Source organism: Zonotrichia albicollis, chromosome 4 (assembly GCF_047830755.1).
Source record: "Zonotrichia albicollis isolate bZonAlb1 chromosome 4, bZonAlb1.hap1, whole genome shotgun sequence".
Classification (NCBI taxonomy): Eukaryota; Metazoa; Chordata; class Aves; order Passeriformes; family Passerellidae; genus Zonotrichia; species Zonotrichia albicollis.
This window is the reverse complement of record NC_133822.1, coordinates 931,198-954,066: the sequence shown is the minus strand read 5'-3', so window position 1 is coordinate 954,066 and position 22,869 is coordinate 931,198. Positions and strand designations below refer to the sequence as shown.

Genomic DNA, 22,869 nt, shown 5'->3' with positions numbered 1-22,869 from the left:
TTCTCTTCGTTTTCCAGGTGGAGACGAGAAACTCATCCTTGTTTTCCTTGTTTTCCAGAGGAAGATGGGGAACTTCTCCCTGATTCCTCTCTTTTCCGTGTTTTCCAGAGACAGCAAATTCACCCCTGACTTTACTTCTCTCCTGGTTTTCCTTGGGAAGACAAGAAATTCATCCCAGATTCCATAGTTCTCCTTGTTTTCCAGGTGGAAGATGAGGAACTCATCCCTGACTTTGCTCTTTTCCCTGTTTTTCATGTGCAGACCAGAAACTCATCCCCGATTCCATTTCTCTCCTTGTTTTCTGGGTGGAAAATGGGAAACTGCTCCCCGACTCCATTCTTTTCCTTGTTTTCCAGCTGGAAACCAGAAACTCATCCCTGACTTTGCTCTTTTACTTGTTTTCCACATGGAAACAAATTCATCCTTGACTCCATTTCTCTCCTGGTTTTCCAACTGGAGACAAGGAACTCATCCCTGACTCCACTCTTTTTCTTGTTTTCCATGTGGAGACAACAAATTCATCCCTGACTTCACTTCTATCCTAATTTTCCAGGTGGAGACAAAGAACTCATCCCTGACTTTAGTTCTCCTTGTTTCTCAGGGAAAGACAAGAAACTTCTCCCTGATTCCATTATTTTCCTTGTTTTCCAGCTGGAGACCAGAAACTCATCCCCGACTTTGCTCTTTTCCTTGTTTTCCGTGTGGAGATGTGAAGCTTGTCCTTGACTCCAGTTCTCTCCTTGTTTTCCAAAGAATTCATCCCTGACTTTGTTCTTTTCCTTCTTCCAGGGGAAGATAAGAAACCTCTTCCCTGACTTAACTTCTCATTTTCCAGCTGGAGACCAGAAACTCCTCCCTGACTCCATTGTTTCCCTTGTTTGCCAGGCGGAGACCCAAGACTCATCCCTGACTTTAGTTCTCCTTATTTTCCACATGGAAAACGGGAAACTTCTCCCTGACTCCACTCTTTTCCTCGTCGTCCAGCCAGAGACCACAAACCACAAACTCATCCCCAACTCCTCCGTTTTTTCCTTGTTTTCCAGGGGAAGACGAGAAGCTGGCGGCGTCCTTGCTGGACGGGAAGTTCCCGCGGAGCACCTCCATGACGGACACGGTGCGGGAAGGCCACGGGATCCCCCCTCCCCCGCAGACCGCCCCTCCCCCGCCCCCCTCCCCCTATTACTTCGACACCGGCCCCCCTCCGTCCTTCTCGCCGCCGCCGCCGCCGGGCCGGGCCTACGACACCATCAGGTCCAGCTTTAAGCCAGGCCTGGAGGCCAAACTGCACGGGCTGCCGCAGGTGCTGAGCGCGGCCGAGATGTACGACCAGGCCAGGGGCTCCATGCCCTACCCCGAGCGGCAGAAGAGGGCCCGCTCCATGATAATCCTCCAGGATTCCTCCCACCTCCCCGTGGAACCCACCGAGATCCCGCGGCCCGGCCCGGCGGCGACGCCCCCGGAGAAGCTCAAGAGGAAAGGCCGGGTCATCGACAACCCCTACGCCAACATGGGCCAGTTCAACGTGAGCCTCTTCGCCCCCACCAAGCCGCAGAGGAAGAAGAGCCCCCTGGTGAAGCAGCTCCAGGTGGAGGACGCCCAGGAGCGGGCGGCCTTGGCCATCACCGGCGGCTACTCCTCGCGGGAGCCGTCGCCCACGCGCCGGGGCCACCGCCTGGACTACCAGCACCACCCCAGCATCGCTCAGGTGGAAGCCGCCGGCCTCCCCTTCGCCACCGCCATCGCCGCCGGCGTCATGAAGGACCGGGACCGGCGGCTGGACGAGAGGAGGAAATCCACGGTGTTCCTGTCGGTGGGAGCCATCGAGGGGCCGGCACCGGGCGGCAGCGAGATGCCGTCGCTGCAGCAGTCGCGCTCCATCGACGAGCGGCTCCTGGGCAGCCGGGACGTCCTCCTGCCGTCCCCCGTGTCAGCTTTAAAGCCATTAATCAGCAGCTCCTCCTCGACCTTCATCCACCCCCTGACGGGAAAGCCCCTGGATCCCAACTCGCCCCTGGCGCTGGCGCTGGCCGCAAGGGAACGGGCGCTGTCCACTCAAGTCCCATCCCGGTCGCCCACCCCGATCCACAGCCCCGACTCGGACAGAGCCGCGCCCCTGTTTGTGGACATCCAAACCAAAGAACCGGACAGGGGGGACCTGGAGAGCTTGGTGTCCCCCGCCTACTCCCCCGGAGGGAAGGCGGTGATGGCGGCCGACGCCGGCGCTCTGACCCCCACCAAGAGCCCCTGGGGGACTCCGACCACCCTGCGGAAGGAGCCCGAGGTGCGAGCGGAGACGCCGAGCAAGGAGGAGAAGAAACCCGAGGACAAGAAGTCCATGATCATCAGCATCGTGGACACGTCGCAGCAGAAGACCGCCGGCCTCATCATGGTCCACGCCACCAGTAATGGCCAAGACGAGATAGGCCTGGAGATCAAGGAGGAGAGCCCGGCCGTGCCCGAGGTCTGCGCCGAGCCGGTCGAGTCCCCCAAGGCCGAGCCCCAGCCCAGCCCCGTGGGGAAGCCGCCGGTCAGCCCGGCCTCGGAGAAGGCGCTGGGCCAGGGCAGCTCGGAGGAGGAGGTGGAGCCCTACACGGTGACCCTCCCGCCCGCCCAGCTGTCCTCCAGCGACGAGGAGACCCGCGAGGAGCTGGCCAAGATCGGGCTGGTGCCGCCCCCGGATGAATTCGCCAACGGGGTCCTGGTGACCACCCCCGGCACCCCCGTGAGCCACCTGTCCGCGCCCAGCACGCCGTCCCTGCCAGCGGCAGCAGTAGCACCTTCTCCCCCCGGCGCGACACCCTCAGGGAAGCCCTCGGACGCCCCCGCGGCCCCGGAGTCGGCGGCGGACTCGGGAGTGGAAGAGGTGGACACCAGGAGCTCCAGCGACCACCACCTGGAGACCACGAGCACCATCTCCACGGTCTCCAGCATGTCCACGCTGTCCTCGGAGAGCGGCGAGCCCACCGACACCTACACGTCCTTCGCCGACGGCCAAACTTTTCTACTCGAGAAGCCACCAGTGCCTCCAAAGCCCAAACTCAAGTCCCAGCTCAGCAAGGGGCCGGTTACTTTCAGGGACCCACTTTTGAAGCAGTCTTCGGACAGCGAGCTCATCTCCCAGCACCACGCGGCCACGCTGGCGGCCACCAGCGCGGCCCGGCCACGCTACCTCTTTCAGAGAAGGTCCAAGCTATGGGGGGACCCCATGGAGAGCAGGCCCGGCCACGGGGCCGAAGAGGACAAACCAACTGTGATCAGCGAGCTGAGCTCCCGCCTCCAGCAGCTCAACAAGGACACGCGCTCCTTGGGCGAGGAACCGGCCGGCTCCGCCCTGGATCCCGGCAAGAAGTCGCCGGTGGTGGCCGCACGGTAAGAGCCGGGCATGGCCGGGGTCGGGGACGGGCGGGTGACACTGCCAAGGAGCCGGATGTGGCTTTGAGGGACACCTCGGAGCTTTGGGAGCTCAGCGGAGGGGCTGGAATGTCGGTGGGAGTTGTGGGATGGGCTCCTGGCGTGCCGTGGCTGTGGCTGCTCCCCCTGCTCTGCCCTTCCTGCTGCTCCGTATCCTCCCCTCCCCGTGGTGACAATGGCGATGGTGAGGTGACAATGGCAATGCTATGGTGACAATGGCGATGGTGAGGTGACAACGGCAATGCTATGGTGACAATGGCGATGCTATGGTGACAATGGCGATGGTGAGGTGACAACGGCAATGCTATGGTGACAGTGGTGATGGTGTGGTGACAATGGCGATGGTGAGGTGACAGTGATGATGCCATGGCGACAATGGCGATGGTGAGGTGACAACAGCAATGCTATGGTGACAATGGCGATGGTGAGGTGACAACGGCAATGCTATGGTGACAGTGGGGATGGTGTGGTGACAACGGCAATGCTGTGGTGACAGTGGCGATGGTGAGGTGACAGTGATGATGCCATGGTGACAATGACAATGTGAGAATGACAATGCTGTGGTGACGGTGCTGTGGTGATAATGACGATGCCATGGTGACAATGCTGTGGTGACAATGACAATGTCCTGATGACGATGCTGTGATGACAATGACGACATGACAATGACGATGCTGTGGTGACAATGACAATGTGGTGACAATGGGGATGCTGTGGTGAAAGTGACAATGTCCTGAGGATGATGCTGTGGTGACAATGATGCTGTAACAGTGACAGTGCTGTGGTGACAATGACGATGTGGTGACAATGCGGATGCTGCGGTGACAATGACGTGGTGATAATGCTGTGGTGACAATGATGATGCCATGGTGACAATGACAATGTCCTGACGATGATGCTGTGATGAGAATGACAATGTCATGACAGTGACAATGCTGTGGTGACAATGACGAAGGGGTGACAATGGCAATGCAGCGGTGGCAATGATGTGGTGACAATGACGATGCCATGTTGATGATGCTGTGATGATGATGCTGTGGTGACAATGACGACATTGTGGTGACGATGACAATGCTATGGTGACAGCGACAGCACTGTGGCGACAATGGCGATGTTGTGGTGATGATGACAATGCTGAGGTGACAATGCTGTGATGACAAGGATGATGTGGTGACAATGATGACCCCATGGTGCCAATGCTGAGATGACAATGCTGTGGTGACAATGTCGAGTCCTGGGTCACCCCCTCCCTGTTCTCTCCTGGCCAAGCACCAAGGATGGGTTTTTCTGGGGCTTTTCCATGTTTGAGGATCTCCAGGTGTTGTCCCACTCAGGAGGTGACAAAGGTGGCCCGTGGCACCCCCCGGACAGGACATGGTGGCACCAATGCCACCCTGGTTCTGCCTCACCCCCTCAACCCTAAAACGATCCCAAACCTTCCAAATGGGAGCCCAAACCCTTAAAAAGCTTGGGAATATCAAATCCTAGTGGGAAGTGACCCAAAATTCTGAGTCTTGTCCTGCCCTTTCAGGCGCGGCCCCGCAGAGCCGCCATGAGCCGGTGTCACCCGCTGTCACCCATGGGTGCAAGGGCTCAGCGAGGTGCCAGGAGCTCTGCATCAAGGGCACCCCATCCCATGGGAAAAGCTTTTCCAACCAAACCATCCCACCCATGGCTGCTCCGGCACATGGTGCTGGCACAGGATGGGACATTCCAGGTGGTGGCCTTGGGGACAAAGTGTCCTGGAGCATCCTGGGGTTACTCCAGCCTATCCCAGCAGATCCAAGCTGGGAGTACTGGGAGTGGATCCAGGGGTGTCTCCCTGTCCAAGAGTGTCATTCCCTATGGAGCCAGGTGTCACCCAAGGTCCCCTCCCTCATCCCAAGCTGAGGCCGTTCAGGGATCCTCTGGAATCGAGGCCTTGCCCATCTCCAGTGGCGCTGGAATTTTGGGAATTCTGAGCTTTTACAAGCTCTTTTACCAGGATCCCATGCTGGTTTGGGATTCCCTGCTGGGAATCCTCCGGCTCCTGGTGACATCGGAATGTCCCTTTCCATGTCCCCATCCCTTCCATCCGTGTCCATCCAACCTCCCGGTTTTCCCCTGGAATGATTTCACCGATTTTGAGGATCAGCCCTTCTCCATCCTCTCTTCCTGCTTTCCCTGCAATCCCTGCAATTCCCAGGGCTCCGTGCCCTGCTCATCCAGCCCCTGGAGCCTCCTCTTTTCCTGCACATCCCGTCCTTGCTCCCCACCGGAATCCGGCCCTTCCAGCCATCCCACAGAGTCCCACATTCCCAGTTTTTCTCTTTTGGGAAAGTCACGACCTTTCATCTCCCAGTTTTGGGATGTCAAAGGCTTGAAATGTTTCCCAGGGAGTCGGTGGGGAATGGAATTTTTTAGTGATGGCAGCCGCTCTCCCGCATTGTCCGAGTTCTCCTGGCTTTTTATATGGAATTGCTGTGAATTCAGGGAATAATGGGAGCACGGTTAGGTAAGAGGCAGTGACCCAGTTTGGAATGCGTTTTCCAGGCACTGGAATTGTCCAGAGAAGGGAAGTGTCACCTGAATGTCCCTCAAGAGCTGCCGGGAGCCAGAGCTGGCCTGGAATCCCACAGGGATGGGGACAGGGAGGTGGCCTGAAATTCTACAGGGATGGGGACATTGAGGTGACCTGGAATTCCAAATGGGGACATGAAGGTGTCCTGGAGACCCACAGGAATGGGGACCCTGGAATTCTACAGGGATGGGGACATTGAGGTGACCTGGAATTCCAAATGGGGACATGAAGGTGTCCTGGAGACCCACAGGAATGGGGACCCTGGAATTCTACAGGGATGGGGACATTGAGGTGACCTGAAATTCCAAATGGGGACATGAAGGTGTCCTGGAGACCCACAGGAATGGGGACCCTGGAATTCTACAGGGATGGGGACATTGAGGTGACCTGAAATTCCAAATGGGGACACGGATGTGTCCTGGAGACCCACAGGAATGGGGACCCTGGAATTCTGTGGGGATGGGGACATTGAGGTGACCTGGAGTCCCTAAAAGGATCTTGAGAGTTCTTGGAATTCCACAAGGAACAGGGACACTGAGGTGACCTGGAGTATCCCAAAAGGACACTGAGGAGTCTTGGAATTCCTCAAGGAACAGGGACACTGAGGTGACCTGGAGTTCCACAGGGATAGGGACAGGGAGGTGGCCTGGAATCTGGGAATGGGGACACTGAGGTGGCCTGGAGTCCCACAAGGACGGGGACACAGATGTTCCCATACCTGATCCTTCCCCAGCCCTTCCAGCAGCTCTGGATCCGTGGGATTGACGGAGCAGCTGCCATTTGGGAATCATCCTGCCATTCCTCCATCCCCACATTCATCCTGAATTCCCAGCAATTCCGTGCAAGCTCAGGGAATTCCCTGCTCCAGAGCAGCGCCCGACGCCTTTCCCTGACCGATCCCTGTGGGAATGCTCCCTGGGAACCCCGGGAAGCCCCGATCCATGGATTTTTCCCCGAGCTCTAACTCCGGCTCTGTCTCCTCCCAAGCCGGGCGTCCACGGAAGGACCTTTGAGCCGAGGGACTGGGAAAGAGCCCAAGGAATTCTGACAGTGGCAACATCAGGTCACAGTTCAGGCCACTGACGGTGACAATTCCGGGACCAGGGACACCCGGGACGGTGACAATGGCAGCGGAGCAAGGGGACAACTTCCCTTCATCCGTGGTGGCCCTTGGTGGCCGTGTCCAAGAGCAGCTTCCTCGTGTTTAACCCAAAACCCTGGAATTGTTGAGGCTGGAAAATCCCTCTGATCCCACCGAGCCCAGCCACGCCCAGCGCTGCCCCGTGTCCCCAAGTGCCACATCCACACAGCTTTTAATTCCACCGGGAATGGGGCTTCCACCCCTTCCCTGCGCATCCCATTCCAGCGCTTCATCAACTTCTGGGGAAGGAATTTTCCCAAAAACCCAACTTCACCTCGAGGTGACGCCCTCTTGTTCCCTGCCCCGGCTGGGATTCCTGCCCGGGATTCCTGGAGCAGTGGCAGGATCCTGGAAAATCCCGGGATCCTGGGAAAACCGCGCTGAGCCATGGGAGAGGCTCGGGATGTGCCGGGAGCCGCGCGGGGCCGAGCGCGTTCCGCGTGTGACATCCGTGTCCCCAATAAAGCTGACGGTGACCGTGACAGGTGTGTGTGTGTCATTGGGGACACGGCCGTTCCCAGCATTTCGGGAGCCACGTTCCATGCCCGGAGCCAGCTCCAGATTCACTGCTCCAGTGCTCCAGGCGGCATTCCCGCAAAATTCCCCAAGACATTCCCGTCGCGTGTCCCCGCCCAGCCCTGCCAGGCTCCCACCCTCCATAATCCCCATTGGATCCATCTTCCCAACCTCTGGGACGCACCAGGAGCATCCCAAACATCCCAAAAAACCCTTTCCTTTCCAAACCAATCACGATTTAACTCCCAGGAATTTGGGATGTGGAGGGCCCAGGATTTGTCCAGGTCGTTCCCAGGTAGAGCTTTGTATTTTCCTGTTTTCCTCTGGAATTTGGAAGGAGGCTCCAAGTCCAGGGCTGTGGGAGCTTTGCCCATCCCAAGGGTTTTTCCAGCTAAATCCCAGCCCCAGGTTTCCAGCTTTTCCCAGAGTTTTCCTTGGCGTTGATAAATCTCCAAGGCAGATTCCAGGAGAGTTCCGAGGTTTTGGGGCTCCGAAGCTGGGCCAGGGGAGCTTTTCCAAAGGGATCTTGCTCCTGGGGTCTTCAGGAAATTCCCATTGCTCCTGGTTTGGGGCTCTGGGTCCAAGCTCAGGGGAGCTTTGCCGAGGACTCCAAGTGATTCCCAAGGAGAATCCCAAATGTCGAGTTTGGGGCTCCAGATCAGAGCTCAAGCTCAGGGAAGCTTTGCCAACGGGCTCTGGCTCCTGGGGACTGCCAGGAACATCCCAAGTGTCCCAGTTTGGAGCTCCAGATCCCAGCTCAATGGAGCTTTTCCACCAGCTCTTCAGAACTTCCAGGAACATCCCAAATGTCCCATTCTGGGGTTTTGGATCCAGGTTCGGGGGAGCTTTTCCGAGGAGTTCTGGGGACTCCAAGGAACATCCCAAATGTCCCATTTTGGGGCTCTGGACCCAGATTCAGGGGAGGTTCTGGCCCCTGGCGACTTCCAGGGGCATCCCAAATATCCCAGTTTGGGGCTCCAGTTCAGGCAGGGCTTTGCCAAAGGGTCCTGGATTCCAGTGATTCCCAGGAGCATCCCAAGTGTCCCAGTTTGGAGCTCTGGATCTGAGCTCAGGGAAGATTTTCCAAGGGCTTCTGGCTGCTCAGAACTTCCAGGGAACATCCCAAATGTCCCAGTTTGGGGCTCTGGATCCCAGCTCAATGCACCTTTTCCACCAGCTCCTCAGAACTTCCAGGAACATCCCCAATGTTCCATTTTGGGGTTCTGGATCCAGGTTCGGGGGAGCTTTTCCAAGGAGGTCTGGCCCCTGGGGACTCGCAGGAGCATCTCAAGTTTCCCAGTTTGGAGCTCTGGATCCAAAGGGAAAGTTTTCCAAGGGTTTTTTTATGTCTTTTCTCATCCCTTTGTTTCTCTTTAACCCCAAAAAGGCTCCTGGGAAGCGGAACTCGAGCTTCCAAAAGGAGCGTTTCCGGTGCTGCTCTGCAATTCCATGAATTCCTTTGTATTCCCACAGATCTGAGGGAGGAGGAGAAGAAACTTGAGCCCTTTGGGGTTTTAGTTCCTTTTAGGGTAAAACTGCCTCTTTTTCTACGATCCTGAATGAATTCCGTGTCCCGGGAGCGGTGTCACATCCCAGCAAAAGCTTGGAAAAACACCCCCCTGTTTCCTTGTAGGCTTGGGGCCTTTTCCTGGGGAAATTCCCACGGGAAGCAGGGATTTGGGATGAAAATCGAGGGAATTGGCTGTGGGGAGGGAAGGAAAAGGGGGATTGGGATCACTGAGCGAGGGAGAGTGGGAATAGAAGGGATTTGTGTGGCAGGGAGGGGTGAGGAAGAAGTGGCCACTTGTGGAGAGGAGGTGGCCAAATTTAGGGAGGAGGTGGCCAGGATTGGGAAGGAGATGGCTGGGATTGGGAAGGAGGTGGCCAGGATTGAGGAGGAGATGGCTGGGATTGGGAAGGAGGTGGCCAGGATTGGGAAGGGAGTGGCTGGGATTGGGAAGAAAGTGACCAGGATTAGGAAGGAGGTGGCCCCATTTGGAGAGGAGGTGGCCAGGATTGAGGAGCAGGTGACCAAGGCTGAAGAGAAGGTGACCAAGGTTGAAGAGAAGGTGACCAAGTTTGGGAAGGAGGTGGCCAGGATTGGGAAGGAGGTGGCCAAATTGGCCAAGGTCGGGAAAGGGGTGCCCCCCATGACATCTGGAGAGGAGATCACCAGGATTGAGGAGGTGGCCAGGACTGGGAAGGAGGTGGCAAAGTTTGGGAATGAAGTGGCCAGGATTGATTGGGATGGAGGTGGCCAGGATTGGGATGGAGGTTACCAGGATTGAGATGGAGGTGACCATGATTGGGATGGAGGTGACTAGGGTTAGGAATGAGGTGACCGGGATTTGGATGGAGATTCCAGGATTGGGGTGGAGGTGACCAGGATTGGGATGGAGGTGACTAGGGTTAGGAATGAGGTGACCAGGATTTGGATGGAGATTCCAGGAGTGGGATGAAGATGACCTGGATTGGGATGAAGATGACCAGGACTGGGACGGAGATTCCAGGATTGGGATGGAGGTGACCAGGAATGGGATGGAGGTGACCAGGACTGGGATGGAGGTGACCATGATTGGGATGGAGGTGACTACGATTAGGAATGAGGTGACCAGGATTTGGATGGAGATTCCAGGACTGGGATGGAGGTGACCAGGAGTGGGATGAAGATGACCAGGATTGGGATGGAGGTGACCAGGATTGGGATGGAGGTGACCAGAATTGGGATGGAGGTGACTAGGATTGGGATGGAGGTGACCAGGACTGGGATGAAGATGACCAGGACTGGGATGAAGATGACCAGGACTGGGATGGAGGTGACCAGGATTGGGGTGGAGGTGACCAGGATTAGGGTGGAGGTGACCAGGATTGGGATGGAGGTGACTAGGATTAGGAATGAGGTGACCAGGATTTGGATGGAGATTCCAGGACTGGGATGAAGATGACCAGGATTGGGGTGGAGGTGGCCAGGAGTGGGATGGAGGTGGCCAGGATTGGGATGGAGGTGACCAGGAGTGGGATGGAGGTGACCAGGATTGGGATGGAGGTGACCAGGATTGGGATAAGGAGGACCAGGAGTGGGATGAAGATGACCAGGAGTGGGATGGAGGTGACCAGGATTGGGATGGAGGTGACCAGGATTGGGGTGGAGGTGACCAGGATTGGGATGGAGGTGACCAGGATTGGGATGGAGGTTACCAGGATTGGGATGGAGGTGACCAGGATTGGGATGGAGGTGACCAGGATTGGGATGGAGATTCCAGGAGTGGGATGGAGAGGACCAGGAGTGGGATGGAGGTGACCAGGATTGGGATGGAGATTCCAGGATTGGGGTGGAGGTGACCAGGATTGGGATGAAGATGACCAGGATTGGGGTGGAGGTGACCAGGATTGGGATGGAGGTGACCAGGACTGGGATGGAGATTCCAGGATTGGGGTGGAGGTGACCAGGATTGGGATGGAGGTGACCAGGAGTGGGATGAAGGTGACCAGGATTGGGATGGAGGTTACCAGGATTGGGATGGAGGTGACCAGGATTGGGATGGAGGTGACCAGGAGTGGGATGGAGGTGACCAGGATTGGGATGGAGGTGACTAGGATTAGGAATGAGGTGACCAGGATTTGGAAGGAGATTCCAGGACTGGGATGAAGATGACCAGGATTGGGATGGAGGTGACCAGGAGTGGGATGGAGATGACCAGGACTGGGATGGATGTGACCAGGAGTGGGATGGAGGTGACCAGGAGTGGGATGGAGATGACCAGGAGCGGGATGAAGAGGACCAGGATTGGGATGGAGGTGACCAGGAGTGGGATGAAGATGACCAGGACTGGGATGGAGGTGACCATGATTGGGATGGAGGTGACTAGGATTAGGAATGAGGTGACCAGGATTTGGATGGAGATTCCAGGACTGGGATGAAGATGACCAGGATTGGGATGGAGGTTACCAGGATTGGGATGGAGGTGACCACGCTGCCGATGGCCACAACCCCGGTGTTCTCCACCCTCCCTCCCACTGGGCTCCATGGATTCCACTTCCCATGGGAAGGGGCTGCTCTAGGGGTCCCCAGGCACAGTGGGATCCCCTGGATCCCCTCCCCTCTGGGTTTCCATGGAATTTCCCCAGGTTCTCAAAGGCTGGGGATCTTTGAGGTCCTCAGGGAGGCTGAGCTGTGGAAAATCGGGAATTCTGGGGGGCTGCACCGAGAGGACCCTCCCAGCCCTTGATCCCAGAGGATCCCAAGGTGCCACGGGATCTGGGAAGGGTTTGATGCCTACAAGGAGACAGGGTCCCCCCAGCACGTGTCCTGTCCCGGTGTCACCGTGTCCCCGCGTCACCGCTCCGCTGGCTTCTCCCATCCCAGCATCACCCATCACGCTCATCCCAAGGAAACGGGCTTTTTGGGAATTTGGGAAGAGCAGTGGGGCTGCCTGGAGCTCCATGGGGTGAGCATCCCTCAGGAGCCTCAGAGTGGGAAGAGTGGAATTGTCCCCATGTTCCCATCAAACTGGGTTTTGTCACCTTGTCCTTGAGGTGGGAATCGTGGGAAAAGGGGATTTTTCCTTGGAGAAATCCAGAGGGATCCATTCCAGGTGGAGTTCAGGGAAGGAGGGAGCTCCGGATGTTCTGCGGGATCTCTCATGGGAAGAGATCGGCTTGGGAAGGCCCAGGGGCAACACTCGGGGAATTGGGAATTTTCCTATGGATTCCAGCCCAGAATTCCCTTTTCCTGCTGGGATCAGAGAAGGGGAAAAGGGAATTTTAGTTACAACATCCCCGACCCTGCCAGAGCTCCCTGCTGGAGCTTCCCAGGATTGCTCTGGATTGTCCCTGCTCCGGGACAGAGCTCATGGATAAATCCCAATCCCAAAACCGCTACAGACAAATCCCAGCTGGAGCCTGAGACCCCCTTGGGTCTCCTCCCCATCCCTGCTCCAGCCTGGGCCCCTTGGGATGTTTTTCCCAAGGGATAACCACGCATCCTTCCCAAAATTCCCAAATCCACATTCCCAAATGTTCCCAGACTCTGCTCCAACGGCAGCTCCCAACTTTTGGCATTCCCGAGGTGTCCCTACTCCTGGCACAGCTCCAGCATTTCCTGCCTGTTCCACTGCAGAAAGGGTTAAAATTGGGAATAGTCCAGGGGTTTTGGGGCGTTTGGGGCCAGCATTCCAAACCTGGAAGCTCGTGGTCCATATCCGGGTGGGATGAGGCCATTCCCTCCTTCCCGACAGTGCAGCCCAGGGACCCCGGGCAACTTCCACAGGTTATTCCCTCTGGGAAGCACCGAATCCCCGGGAACATCCTGTGGCCTTTGGGGGTGGCCGATGGCACCGTCACTGTCACCAGCCCCGGGGGGACATGGAAAAACTTGGGAATTTTGTGTCGGCTGCTCGGTGTTGTTTTTGGCTGTGGGGCATTTTTCTCATGCATTTGTTGTTTCCTTCCTTTCCCAAATCCCTGCCTTGCCCAAATCCCTCTTTCCGATATCCCTGCCTTTCCCAAATCCCCCTTCCTTCCCAAATCCCTCTTTCCCAAATCCATCTCTTTCCGATATTCCCGCCTTTCCCAAATCCACCCTCCTCCCCAAATTTCTCTCCTTCCCAAATCCCTGCATTTCCCATTTGCCTGTTTTTCCCAAATTCCTCTTTCCCATTTCCCTGCCTTTCCCAAATTCTTCTTTCCCAAATTCCTACCCTTCCTAAATCCCTGCATTTCCCATTTCCCTGCCTTGCCCAAATCCCTCTTTCCGATATCCCTGCCTTTTCCAAATCCCCATTCCTTCCCAAATCCCTCTCTTTCCCATTTCCCTGCCTTTCCCAAATTCCTCTTTCCCATTTTCCTGCCTTTCCCAAATCCCTGTTCCTCTCCAAATCCCTGCCTTTCCCAAATTCCTCTCTTTCCAAGTCCCCGCTCCTTCCCAAATCCCCTCATTTCCCTGCCTTTCCTGAATTCCCTGCCTTTCCCATTTGCCTGTCTTTCCCAAATTCCTCTCTTTCCCAAATCCCTGGTCCTTTCCCGAATCCCTCCCCGCTGTTCCCTCTTTTCCCAGCAGCTCTGTCGCTGTCCAACCCTCCAGGCTTTGGCTGAATCCATGCAATTCCAACCGCCCCATCCCCGGCTGGCCACGCCCTCACCCATCCCACGGGAACCATCCCGATCTCCCCCCCCCAATTCCCACCCCCTCCATTCCCCCATTCCCAATCCCCCCAACTCTCCCCAAACCCACCCGGGGGTCTCCACTCAGGGAACACCGAGGCCGGATCGATTCCCGCGGTTCTCCCGGCCCCGAATCCCCTCGGGATCGACGTCCGGTGGCTTCTTTTTTCCGTGTGGCGCTTCCCGGACCGGAGCTAACATTTCTCTCATTGCCTCTTTTCCTGCTTCCATGTGCATGTCCCGCTGCTCTGTCCTAGATCCGCCTCTGGCCTCCGGAGGGTGGGCGAGTTGTGTAAGTGAGCACGTTCCCATTCCATAGCTCCATCCCACCGGGAATGTCCCATTCCTCACCTGTCTCTCTCCCCCGTCCCCCCGTTGCCGCCCCGCTCCCGCCGGCGTTCCCGGTGTTCCGGAGGGAGCGGCGCCGGCTCCGGGATGTGCGCGTCCCTCGGGAGCATGGCCCTGTCCCTGTGCTGTGGTGGCGTGTCCGGCTCTTCCCGCTGGTGTTCCTGCTGAGGAAATTCCCGTCGGGATCCCGGGGGATTGGGGTGATCCTGGAGCGGCTCAGTGCTCCGGGAAGGGTGGGGGAGACACCAGGAAGTGGGAAAAGAGAAGGACACCAGGAAAGGTGGGAGAGACACTGGGAAAAGTAGGAAAGGATCCCAGAAAAGGTGGGAAAAACACCGGGAAAGGTGGGAAAAGACCACAGGAAGAGTAGGGAAGGACACCAGGAGAGGTGGGAAAGATCTCAAGGATGTTGGAAGAGACTCCAGGAAAAGTGGGAGAGATCCCTGATAAGGTGGGAGAGACCCCAGGAAAGGTGGGAAAAGGATCCCAGGAAAGGTGAGAGTGATTCCAACAAAGGTGGAAGACACCCCAGAAGGATGGACAAGATCCCAGGAAAGGAGGGAAAGACACCAGGAAGTGGGAAAAGAGAAGGACACCAGGAAAGGTGGGAGAGACACTGGGAAAAGTAGGAAAGGATCCCAGAAAAGGTGGGGAAAACACCAGGAAAGGAGGGAAAAGGATCCCAGGAAGGGTGGGAGATGTCTCAAGATGTTGGAAGAGACTCCAAGAAAAGTGGGAGAGATCCCAGATAAAGTGGGAGAGACCCCAGGAAAGGTGGGAAAAACACCAGGAAAGGTGGGGAAAGACCACAGAAAGATAGGGAAGGACACCAGGAAGTGGGAAACGATCCCAGGAAGGGTGGAAGAGGTCCCACGGATGTTGGAAGAGACTCTAAGAAAAGTGGGAGAGTTCCCAGATAAGGTGGGAGAGACCCCAGGGAAGGTGAGAGACATCCCAGGAAGGGTGGAAAAAATCCCAGGAAGGGGGAAAGGATCCCAAGGATGTTGGAAGACATCCCAGATAAGGTGGGAGAAACCCCAGGAAAGGTGGGAAAGGATCCCAGGAAAGGTGAGAGAGACCCCAGGAAAAGTGGGAAAGAACCCCAGAAAAAGTGGGAAAGACCCCGGGAACGGTGGGAAAGATTCTGGGAAAGGTGGAGAATGCCCTGGGAAGGACTCTGGGAAAGGGGACAGAGCATCCCCATTCCAATCCCAGCAAACCATGGATGCATTGGGATCCATCCGTGGTTCCCCAGCGTGGGGGCTCCCAGGTGCCCCTCTGGAGCAAACATTCCATGAGGCAGAGGAGGGAGCTCCTGGGATCCTGCTCCATCCCAATCCCCCAGGGAATCCACCCGAGGCCACAGCAGGAAAACCGGGATCCAGGGATTCCCCTTCTGCCAGCAATGATTCCAGGATATCCCAGAGGCTTCCAGAAGCTCTGGAAGTTCTCCCCAGGCTGGGATGGGATCCTGGGAAAAGCTGATCCCACTCCAGCTCCCTTGGGCTGGAAGGGGCAACCCGTGGGATGGGGAGGGCCGGAGAATTCCCCCTGGGAATTTCCCAGCGTGCATGGCCGGCTCTGTGCTCCTGGTTGTGCTTCCTGCGTGTTGTCCCCGTGTCCCGTCCTCGTGTCCCGTCCCGTGTGCGGAGCTCCGGCTCCATCCGTGTCCCGGCTCCCGGAGCCGTTCCCGGTTGATTTTTCCTTGTCCTTTTCTGCCAAGCGCTGAATTCCCGAGGCCGCGGCCCCGTCCCGGGAGAGCGGCGCCGGATCCCGACGCTCCGGGAATGCCGGGGGCCGCGTTCCCGACGGCTGCTGGATGCCATTCCCAGGGATTTGCTCTGCTCCCGGGTGGGGCAGGGGCGTGGGATGCTCAGGAGCTCCCGGCCTGCTCCGGATCTTTCCGGGAACGCCCGGAGCGGGGTTGTTCCGGAGGCTCCTCTTGGCCATGGGGGGCTCATCCCATGGGATCCAGCCGTGGATTCGTTCCCCCAATCCTGGCACTGGTGTCACGGAAATTTGGGATATTTGGGGGACACCAAGGGGGAACCGTCCCCTGTGTTGGCACTGGGGGCACTTGGATCGTCCTATGGATCATTCCAGGACTCATCCCCAGGCTCATCCCAAGATTCCTTCCAATGCTCTTCCCTGGGCTCACCCCAAGGTTCCTCCCTGGGCTCATCCCAAGGTTCATCCCAGGTCTCCTCCTGGGGCTTATCCCAAGATTCCACCCAGTGTCTTTCCTGGGCTCATCCCAAGATTCCTCCCTGGGCTCATCCCGAGGTTTATCCCAAGATTGCTCCCAGTGCTCTTCCCTGGGCTCATCCTGAGGTTCATCCCGAGGTTCCTCCTAGGGCTCATCTCCGTATCCCAAGATTCCTCCCAGGCTCATCCCAAAGCTCATCCCAAGGTTCCTCGCAGGGCTCATCCCGAGGTTCATCCCGCAGCTCCCAGGTTCAGGACAGCAGGAATTCCGTGTCCTGCTCCCACATCTGCTCCTGGATCCTTTGGGATGGCCACGTCCCATCCACCGGAGTGACCGGGATCAGGAAAACTTCGGACAGTGTTTGGTCCTTGCTCAGTATCCCTGCCCAGCTCCCAGTATCCTTGTTCACTTCCCAGTATCCCTGCCCAGCTCCCAGTATCCCCTGTCCACTTCCCAGTATCCCTGCCCAGCTCCCAGTATCCCCTGTCCACTTCCCAGTATCCCTGTCCAGCTCCCAGTATCCTTGTCCACTTCCCAGTATCCCTGCCCAGCTCCCAGTATCCCCTGTCCACTTCCCAGTATCCTGTCCCACTCCCAGTATCCTTGTCCAGCTCCCAGTATCCCTGCCCAGCTCCCAAGAAAAGCCAGGGGTAGGGTCAGGGTGAGGATTGGGATCCGGATCAGGGTTGGGATTGGGGTCAGGATCAGAGTTAGGGTTGGGATCAGGGTCTGGGTCAAGGTTAGGATTGGGATTGGGATGCAGATCAGGGTTAGGATCAGCAGTGAATTGGGATCAGGATTAGGGCCAGGTTTAGGCTCAGGGTTACAGTTAGGGTCAGGTTCAGTGTTAGGACCAGGATCAAAATCAGGATCAGGGTTGAGGTGGATTTGGAGTGAAGGTTGGGTCAGGTTCAGGGTCAGGGTTAGGATCAGGGTTAAGGATAAGCTTAGGGTCAGATCCAGGTTTAAGATCAGGGTTAGGGTCAGAGTTAGGATCAGGATTATGGGCAGAGTCAAGGCTGGGATCAGGTTTGCACTTGGGATCAGGGTCAGGATTAAGATCAGGGTCAGGAGTAGGGTTAGGCTCAGGGTTAGGGCTATGTTTGGGATGAGCATTGGAGGAAGGCCCATAGAAAAGAAGGAAGATCCATGGATCCATTGGAAGGAAGATCTCAGAGGAAGATCCGTGGGAGGGTCAAAGGAAGATCCATGGAAAGGTTGGAACATGGCCCTTGGCAATGTTGGAAAAATCCCCGCTGGAATGTTGGAGAAAACCCCTCAGGAAGGTCAGAGAAGATCTGTAGGAGGTCAGAGGAAGATCCACGAGGAGGTCAGGAAACATCCACAGGAAATTCAGGAAGATCCATAGGAAAGTTGGATGGGAGATCCGTAGGAAGATTGGAAAAACATCCATATGAAGACTGGGAGAAGGTTTGGAGGAAGATCCATAGGAAGGCTGGGAACAGGTCCACACCAAGGCTGGAGGTGGTCACAGCCCCTTTGGAAACTGCCATGGGAATTGTGGGAGACAATTCCAAGGATTTGAGGCCCACCATGGAACACCGGAGCAGCCGCACGGGAACCTCACCAAGAAACGGGGAATTATCCAAACGATCCCAGGAGTGATCCCAGGAACGATCCCAGCCATCCCAGGAACGATCCAAATGATGCCAGGAGTGATCCAAACAATCCCAGGAATGATTCCAGCCATCCCAGGAACAGCCCAAACAATCCCAGGAACGATTCCAGCCATCCCAGCAATGATCCAAGGAATGATCTGAATAATTGCAGGAATGATCCCAGCAATTCCAGGAACAATCCAGATAGTCCCAGGGCATTCATCTTTTCCCTGTCAGAGCTTCCCAAAGGTGATTCCTTCTCTGCTGTGCTAGGGTAGCAGAAAAACTGGAATTATCAGGAATGTGGCTCAAAAATGGGAATTATTGGGAATGCAGCTCATCCTCCAGATCTTCAGTCACGTTCAGCTCATCCCTTTGGAGCCATGGATTTATGGGGTCCTTGGAGCTCATCAACATTCCCAAAACCAGGAGGTGGCAATCAAGGCAGTGGTGGATCCCAGCAGCATTCCAGAGCGTCCTGGTTTTCCAGGAGGGAGCTGAGATGGGAGGCTGAGCAGGGAAACTGAGGCACCGGGATGCGGGAAGTTTATGGGATAGTTCTGGGGAGAAGTGGAGTGGCAGGGATGGGATGGGATGGGATGGGATGGGATGGGATGGGATGGGATGGGATGGGATGGGATGGGATGGGATGGGATGGGATGGGATGGGAATGGACCTCAAAACCCATCCAGGGACACCTCCCACTGTGCCAGTCTGCTCCAGCCCCAGTGCCCAGCCTGGCCTTGGGCACTGCAGGGATCAGGGGCAGCCCCAGCTGCTCTGGCAATGCCAGCCCAGGCAGGAATTGCTCATTGCCAAGATGCCACCCATGGCTGCCCTCTGGCAGTGGGAGCCATTCCCTGGGTGCTGTCCCTGCAGGCCTTGTCCCCAGTCCCTCTGCAGGCCCTGCCAGGGGCTCTCAGCTCTCCCTGGATCCCTCCCTGCTCCAGGGGAACATTCCCAGCTCTCCCTGGATCCCTCCCTGCTCCAGGAGAACATTCCCAGCTCTCCCAGCCTCTCCAGAGAACAGGACTCTGATTTTCTAGGATTCACCCAGGTGTCAGATCCCTTTCCTTTCCCATTCCCTGTCCATCCCACGGGGACAATGGCAGGATGGGGACAATGCCAAGGGGACAGCAGCGCTTTGAGGAGCTTTGTCCCCATCCAAGATTCCCACGGTGGCACAGCCAGGGGGTCCCACATGTCCCAGTGCCAAGGGGACACCGGCCCAGCCACCCCTGGGCTCCTCACGCCACCCTGGCCACCAGGTGACCTCACCAGGGGTGTCCAGAGGGTCCCACAATCCCGGGAAAATGCTGGAAAATTCCCTCTTATCCATCCCAGCTTTTCTCCGCTGGGTTTCTCCCATTCCATGCGGGATCAGCACGGGGTGGGGGGGGACGGGGCAGGACGAGGCACAGGGTCCTTGTCCCCAGGGCTGGGGACACTTGGGGGGCGCAGAGCCGTGCCAGGAGGGCAGGACCGGCCGGGACCCCCCACCCTGGCGGCGCTGCCGGAATCTTTGGGACATCCCCAGCGGGATATCCCACCCGAGCCGTGTCCCCCCCCACCCCGAACCTCCCGCAACCCCGCTGGATTCGCGCCCCCGTTCCCAAGCCCGGCCTCACCCCTTCCCTCTCCTCTCTTTTCTCCCCCCGCCTCCCCGCTCTCTCCGCAGACTTTTCAGTAGTTTAGGAGAACTCAGCACCATTTCCCAGCGCAGCTCCGGCACCACCTTCACCGTGCGGCCCGGCAGCCGCTACCCCGTCACCCGCCGCACGCCCAGCCCCGTCAAACCCGCGGCGCTGGAGCGCCCCGAGCCCCTCAGCACCGTCCGGCCCTACGGCCTGACGCCCCCCACCATCCTCAAATCCTCCAGCCTCTCCATCCCGCACGAGCCCAAGGAGGTGCGGTTCGTGGTGCGCAGCGTCAGCGCCCGCAGCCGCTCCCCGTCGCCGTCGCCGTCGCCGGGGCCGCCGCTGCACACGCTGCACCCGCCGCGGCCCTTCATGCAGAAGCCGCTGCACCTGTGGAACAAGTACGACGTGGGGGACTGGCTGGAGAGCATCAACCTGGTGGAGCACCGGGACAAGTTCGAGGACCACGAGATCGAGGGCACGCACCTGCCCGCCCTGACCAAGGAGGACTTCGTGGAGTTGGGGGTGACCCGCGTGGGGCACCGCATGAACATCGAGCGGGCGCTCAAGCAGCTGGTGGACAGCTGACCGCGCCCGGAGCCGCCGTGGGAAGGGCGGGGCGGAATTCCCAAGCCAAGAAAACCCACTCGGATTCTCCTTCTCCTTCTCCGAGCGCTGCACTGAGGGCGGTGGGGCCGCCGATTCCCCCCCCGGCTCCCGCCCGCTCCCGCCCCGGCCCCGCGCCGCCGCCTCCGGCCCAGGAATGTTGCATGAAATTCCTCCTCGTTCCCGCTCTCCCGGAGAGGCTGGCCTGTAAATCGCTCCGTGTGCCCCGCCCGGGTGGCACCGGCGACACGCACGGTGGTGGCACCTCGGCGGCGACACGGCCTGGAGCCCCAGAACGGGCGGGTGGCACCTCCCGGGTGGCCCTGCCACGCTCACAGGTGGCCCCAGGTGCTGACAAGTCCCAGATGTCCCTGCCGGGAGGTGGCCCCAGGTCCTGACACCCCTCAGGTGTCCCCGGCAGGGTCAGAGGCGGCCCCAGCTCCTGATATCCCCCAGATGTCCCCGGCAGTGTCACAGCTGTCCCTGCCAGGCTTGGAGGTGGCCCCAAGGTCCCGAACCCCCCCGGGTGTCCCTGCCAGGGGGTGGCACCAGGTCCTGAACCTCTCCAAGTGTCCCCGGCAGGGTCAGAATTGTCCCTGTCAGGGGATGGCCCCAGGTCCTTCCCCTCCCACCCCGATAGGTGTCCCTATCGGGGGGTGGCCCTGGGTCCTGAATCCCCTCAGGTGTCCCTGCCAGGAGATGGCCCCGGGTCCCCCCCAGGTGTTCCTGCCAGGGGATGGCCCCAGGTCCGCTCCAGGTGGTCCTGGGTCCTGAACCCTCTCAGGTGTCCCTGCCAGGAGATGGCCCCAGGTCCCCCTCAGGTGTCCCTGCCAGGAGGTGTCCCTGGGTCCTGAACCCTCTCAGGTGTCCCTGCCAGGGGATGGCCCCAGGTTCCCCCCAGGTGTCCCTATCGGGAGGTGGCCCCAGGTCTGCTCCAGGTGGCCCTGGGTCCTGAACCCCCCCAGGTGTCCCTGCCAGGAGGTGGCCCCAGGTCCCCCCCAGGTGTCCCCATCGGGCTCGGAGGCGGCGGCTCCAGCGGGGCCATCCCAGCAGCGCTCCCGGAGAAAGGAAGGAAGGAAGGATGAAGGAAAGAAGGGAGGAAGGAAAGAAGGAAGGAAGGAAGGGCCAGGAAGGCTCCAGCGGCGGCCGTGCCACCCCGAGCCGTGCCAGGCCGTGCCAGAAGAGCCCCCCCCCGCCAGGCGGACCCCCCCGGACTCTGAGCTGCTGCCCCGGCCGGGTGAGAGGGAGCGAGGAGCGCATGGATCGAAGCATGTTTGGGAATGTCGGGAGGCTGGGGGGGACGAATCCCGCAGCAAAAAAAAAAAAACCGAAAAACACAAAAAAAAAAAAATCGCTTTGGCAACGTTTAGAGGGGAGGGGGCGGGGGGTGGGAAAGGTTTGATTTCCTCTGGGCTTGGGGTCTTGTTTTTTCCAAAAGGGGGGAAAAGCGTTGATGGGAAATTATTTAATCTCCGTGCATTTATCTAGAGAGCAGCTGATAAGCCCCACGAGATAACGAATTACAGGATCCTCCCCCCTCCCCACACACGCCTTCCGCCCCCCCCACCCCCCAAAATCCTGCTCATCCCTCGTTTTGCATCTTTTTAAGCAGCTCTATATTTGGAAAGAGAGAATATCTATATATCTATATCTCCAGAGCTATAGCCACCTGATTTTTGTTAGGATTTTCCTAAAAGAATTCCTATCTCTGGACTGGAGGAGACGCTCCCGGCACGCCCGTGGCTCGCGGGAGTTTTTAAGCGACTGAATGAATGTGAAAAAGTCTTTTTAAACACACCACAAAAACCCCTAAAATCCCCCTCCCCACCAACCCGAAACAGCTCCTTTCAGACGCTCTGGATTTGTAAAAATTCAGAGAAATCACAAAAACACACACACACAAAACAAAAAAAAACAAAAAACACAAACTTGCGTTTTGGGACACACCGAGTCTTCCAGGCACACAGCAGGGAGGTGTCCCCGATTTTGGGGGTCCCAGGGCTGGCGGTGGCCGCGGGGACGATGCCCGGGGGAGGGGACGCTCCCCTGGCCGTGTCCCCAGCGCCACCCGCGTGTCCCCCGGGCGGGGGCGGCCCGGCTGGCCGGGAGGGGAGGGCTCGGTGCTCCCAAAAGCCGAGCGAGGCCCCCAGGAAGGCATTAACAAAACTCTTCTGGTGCTAAGAGGGGAGGACAGGGAGCTCCGTCCTGACCCTCAACATCTCCGAACCTTTCCGACCTTGCCAGGGAAAAGGGCCCGGAGCTCCCCCGGGGTGTCCCCAGGATGTCCCCTGTCCTATTTCGGGCACCGGGATGTCCCTGGGATGTCCCTTGTCCTGTTTCAGGGCACTGGGACCTCCCCGGGATGTCCCTGCCCTGTGTCGGGGCACCAGGATGTCCTCAGGATGTCCCCTGTCCTGTGTCGGGGCACCGGGATGTCCCCGGGATGTCCCTGCCCTATGTCAGGCACCGGGCTGTCCCCAGGAGGGTCCCCGGTGCCATCTCCTTGTCCCCGAGCCCTCACCCCCGTGGCGACCCCGGCCGTTCTGTCCCCGTCCCCGGCTGTCACCCCGCTGTCCCAGCCGGGAACGGGGAAGGGCCCGGTGGGCGACGAGCCGGGAAAAAATATCCCGGGAAAAAACAAAAACAAGCCGGGAATGACGGGC

At 58.2% G+C, this 22,869-nt stretch overlaps 2 protein-coding genes across 3 annotated transcripts in view; both read left to right on the top strand.

The window, feature by feature from the left end:
* The window catches only part of LOC141728985 (SH3 and multiple ankyrin repeat domains protein 3-like), a gene marked incomplete at its 5' end in the record, with an annotated part of 77,119 nt that extends 54,955 nt beyond the window's left edge, over window positions 1-22,164 (top strand). Inside the window, 3 exon segments of the mRNA XM_074540308.1 lie at window positions 1,044-3,369; window positions 19,642-21,043; window positions 21,188-22,164. Coding sequence (XP_074396409.1) covers window positions 1,044-3,369; window positions 19,642-20,188 — 2,873 coding nt within the window. The 3' untranslated portion in view covers window positions 20,189-21,043; window positions 21,188-22,164.
* LOC141728988 (uncharacterized) lies at window positions 14,089-18,567 on the top strand. 2 transcript variants are annotated; one of them, XM_074540314.1, is made up of 2 exons: window positions 14,089-14,633; window positions 14,913-18,567. In XM_074540314.1, exon 2 carries the CDS (start codon window positions 16,008-16,010, stop codon window positions 17,007-17,009), a length of 1,002 nt encoding a protein of 333 aa, XP_074396415.1. In that variant the 5' UTR covers window positions 14,089-14,633; window positions 14,913-16,007; the 3' UTR covers window positions 17,010-18,567. The 2 variants fall into 2 exon arrangements, with proteins under 2 accessions (XP_074396415.1, XP_074396414.1); XM_074540313.1 differs by having other exon boundaries at window positions 14,089-14,785.
* Window positions 22,165-22,869: the final 705 nt, after the last annotated feature.

Excerpts from the sequence above, each read along its gene's own strand:
- LOC141728988 (XM_074540314.1), top strand. The coding sequence starts at position 16,008 with ATGCTCAGGAGCTCCCGGCCTGCTCCGGATCTTTCCGGGAACGCCCGG.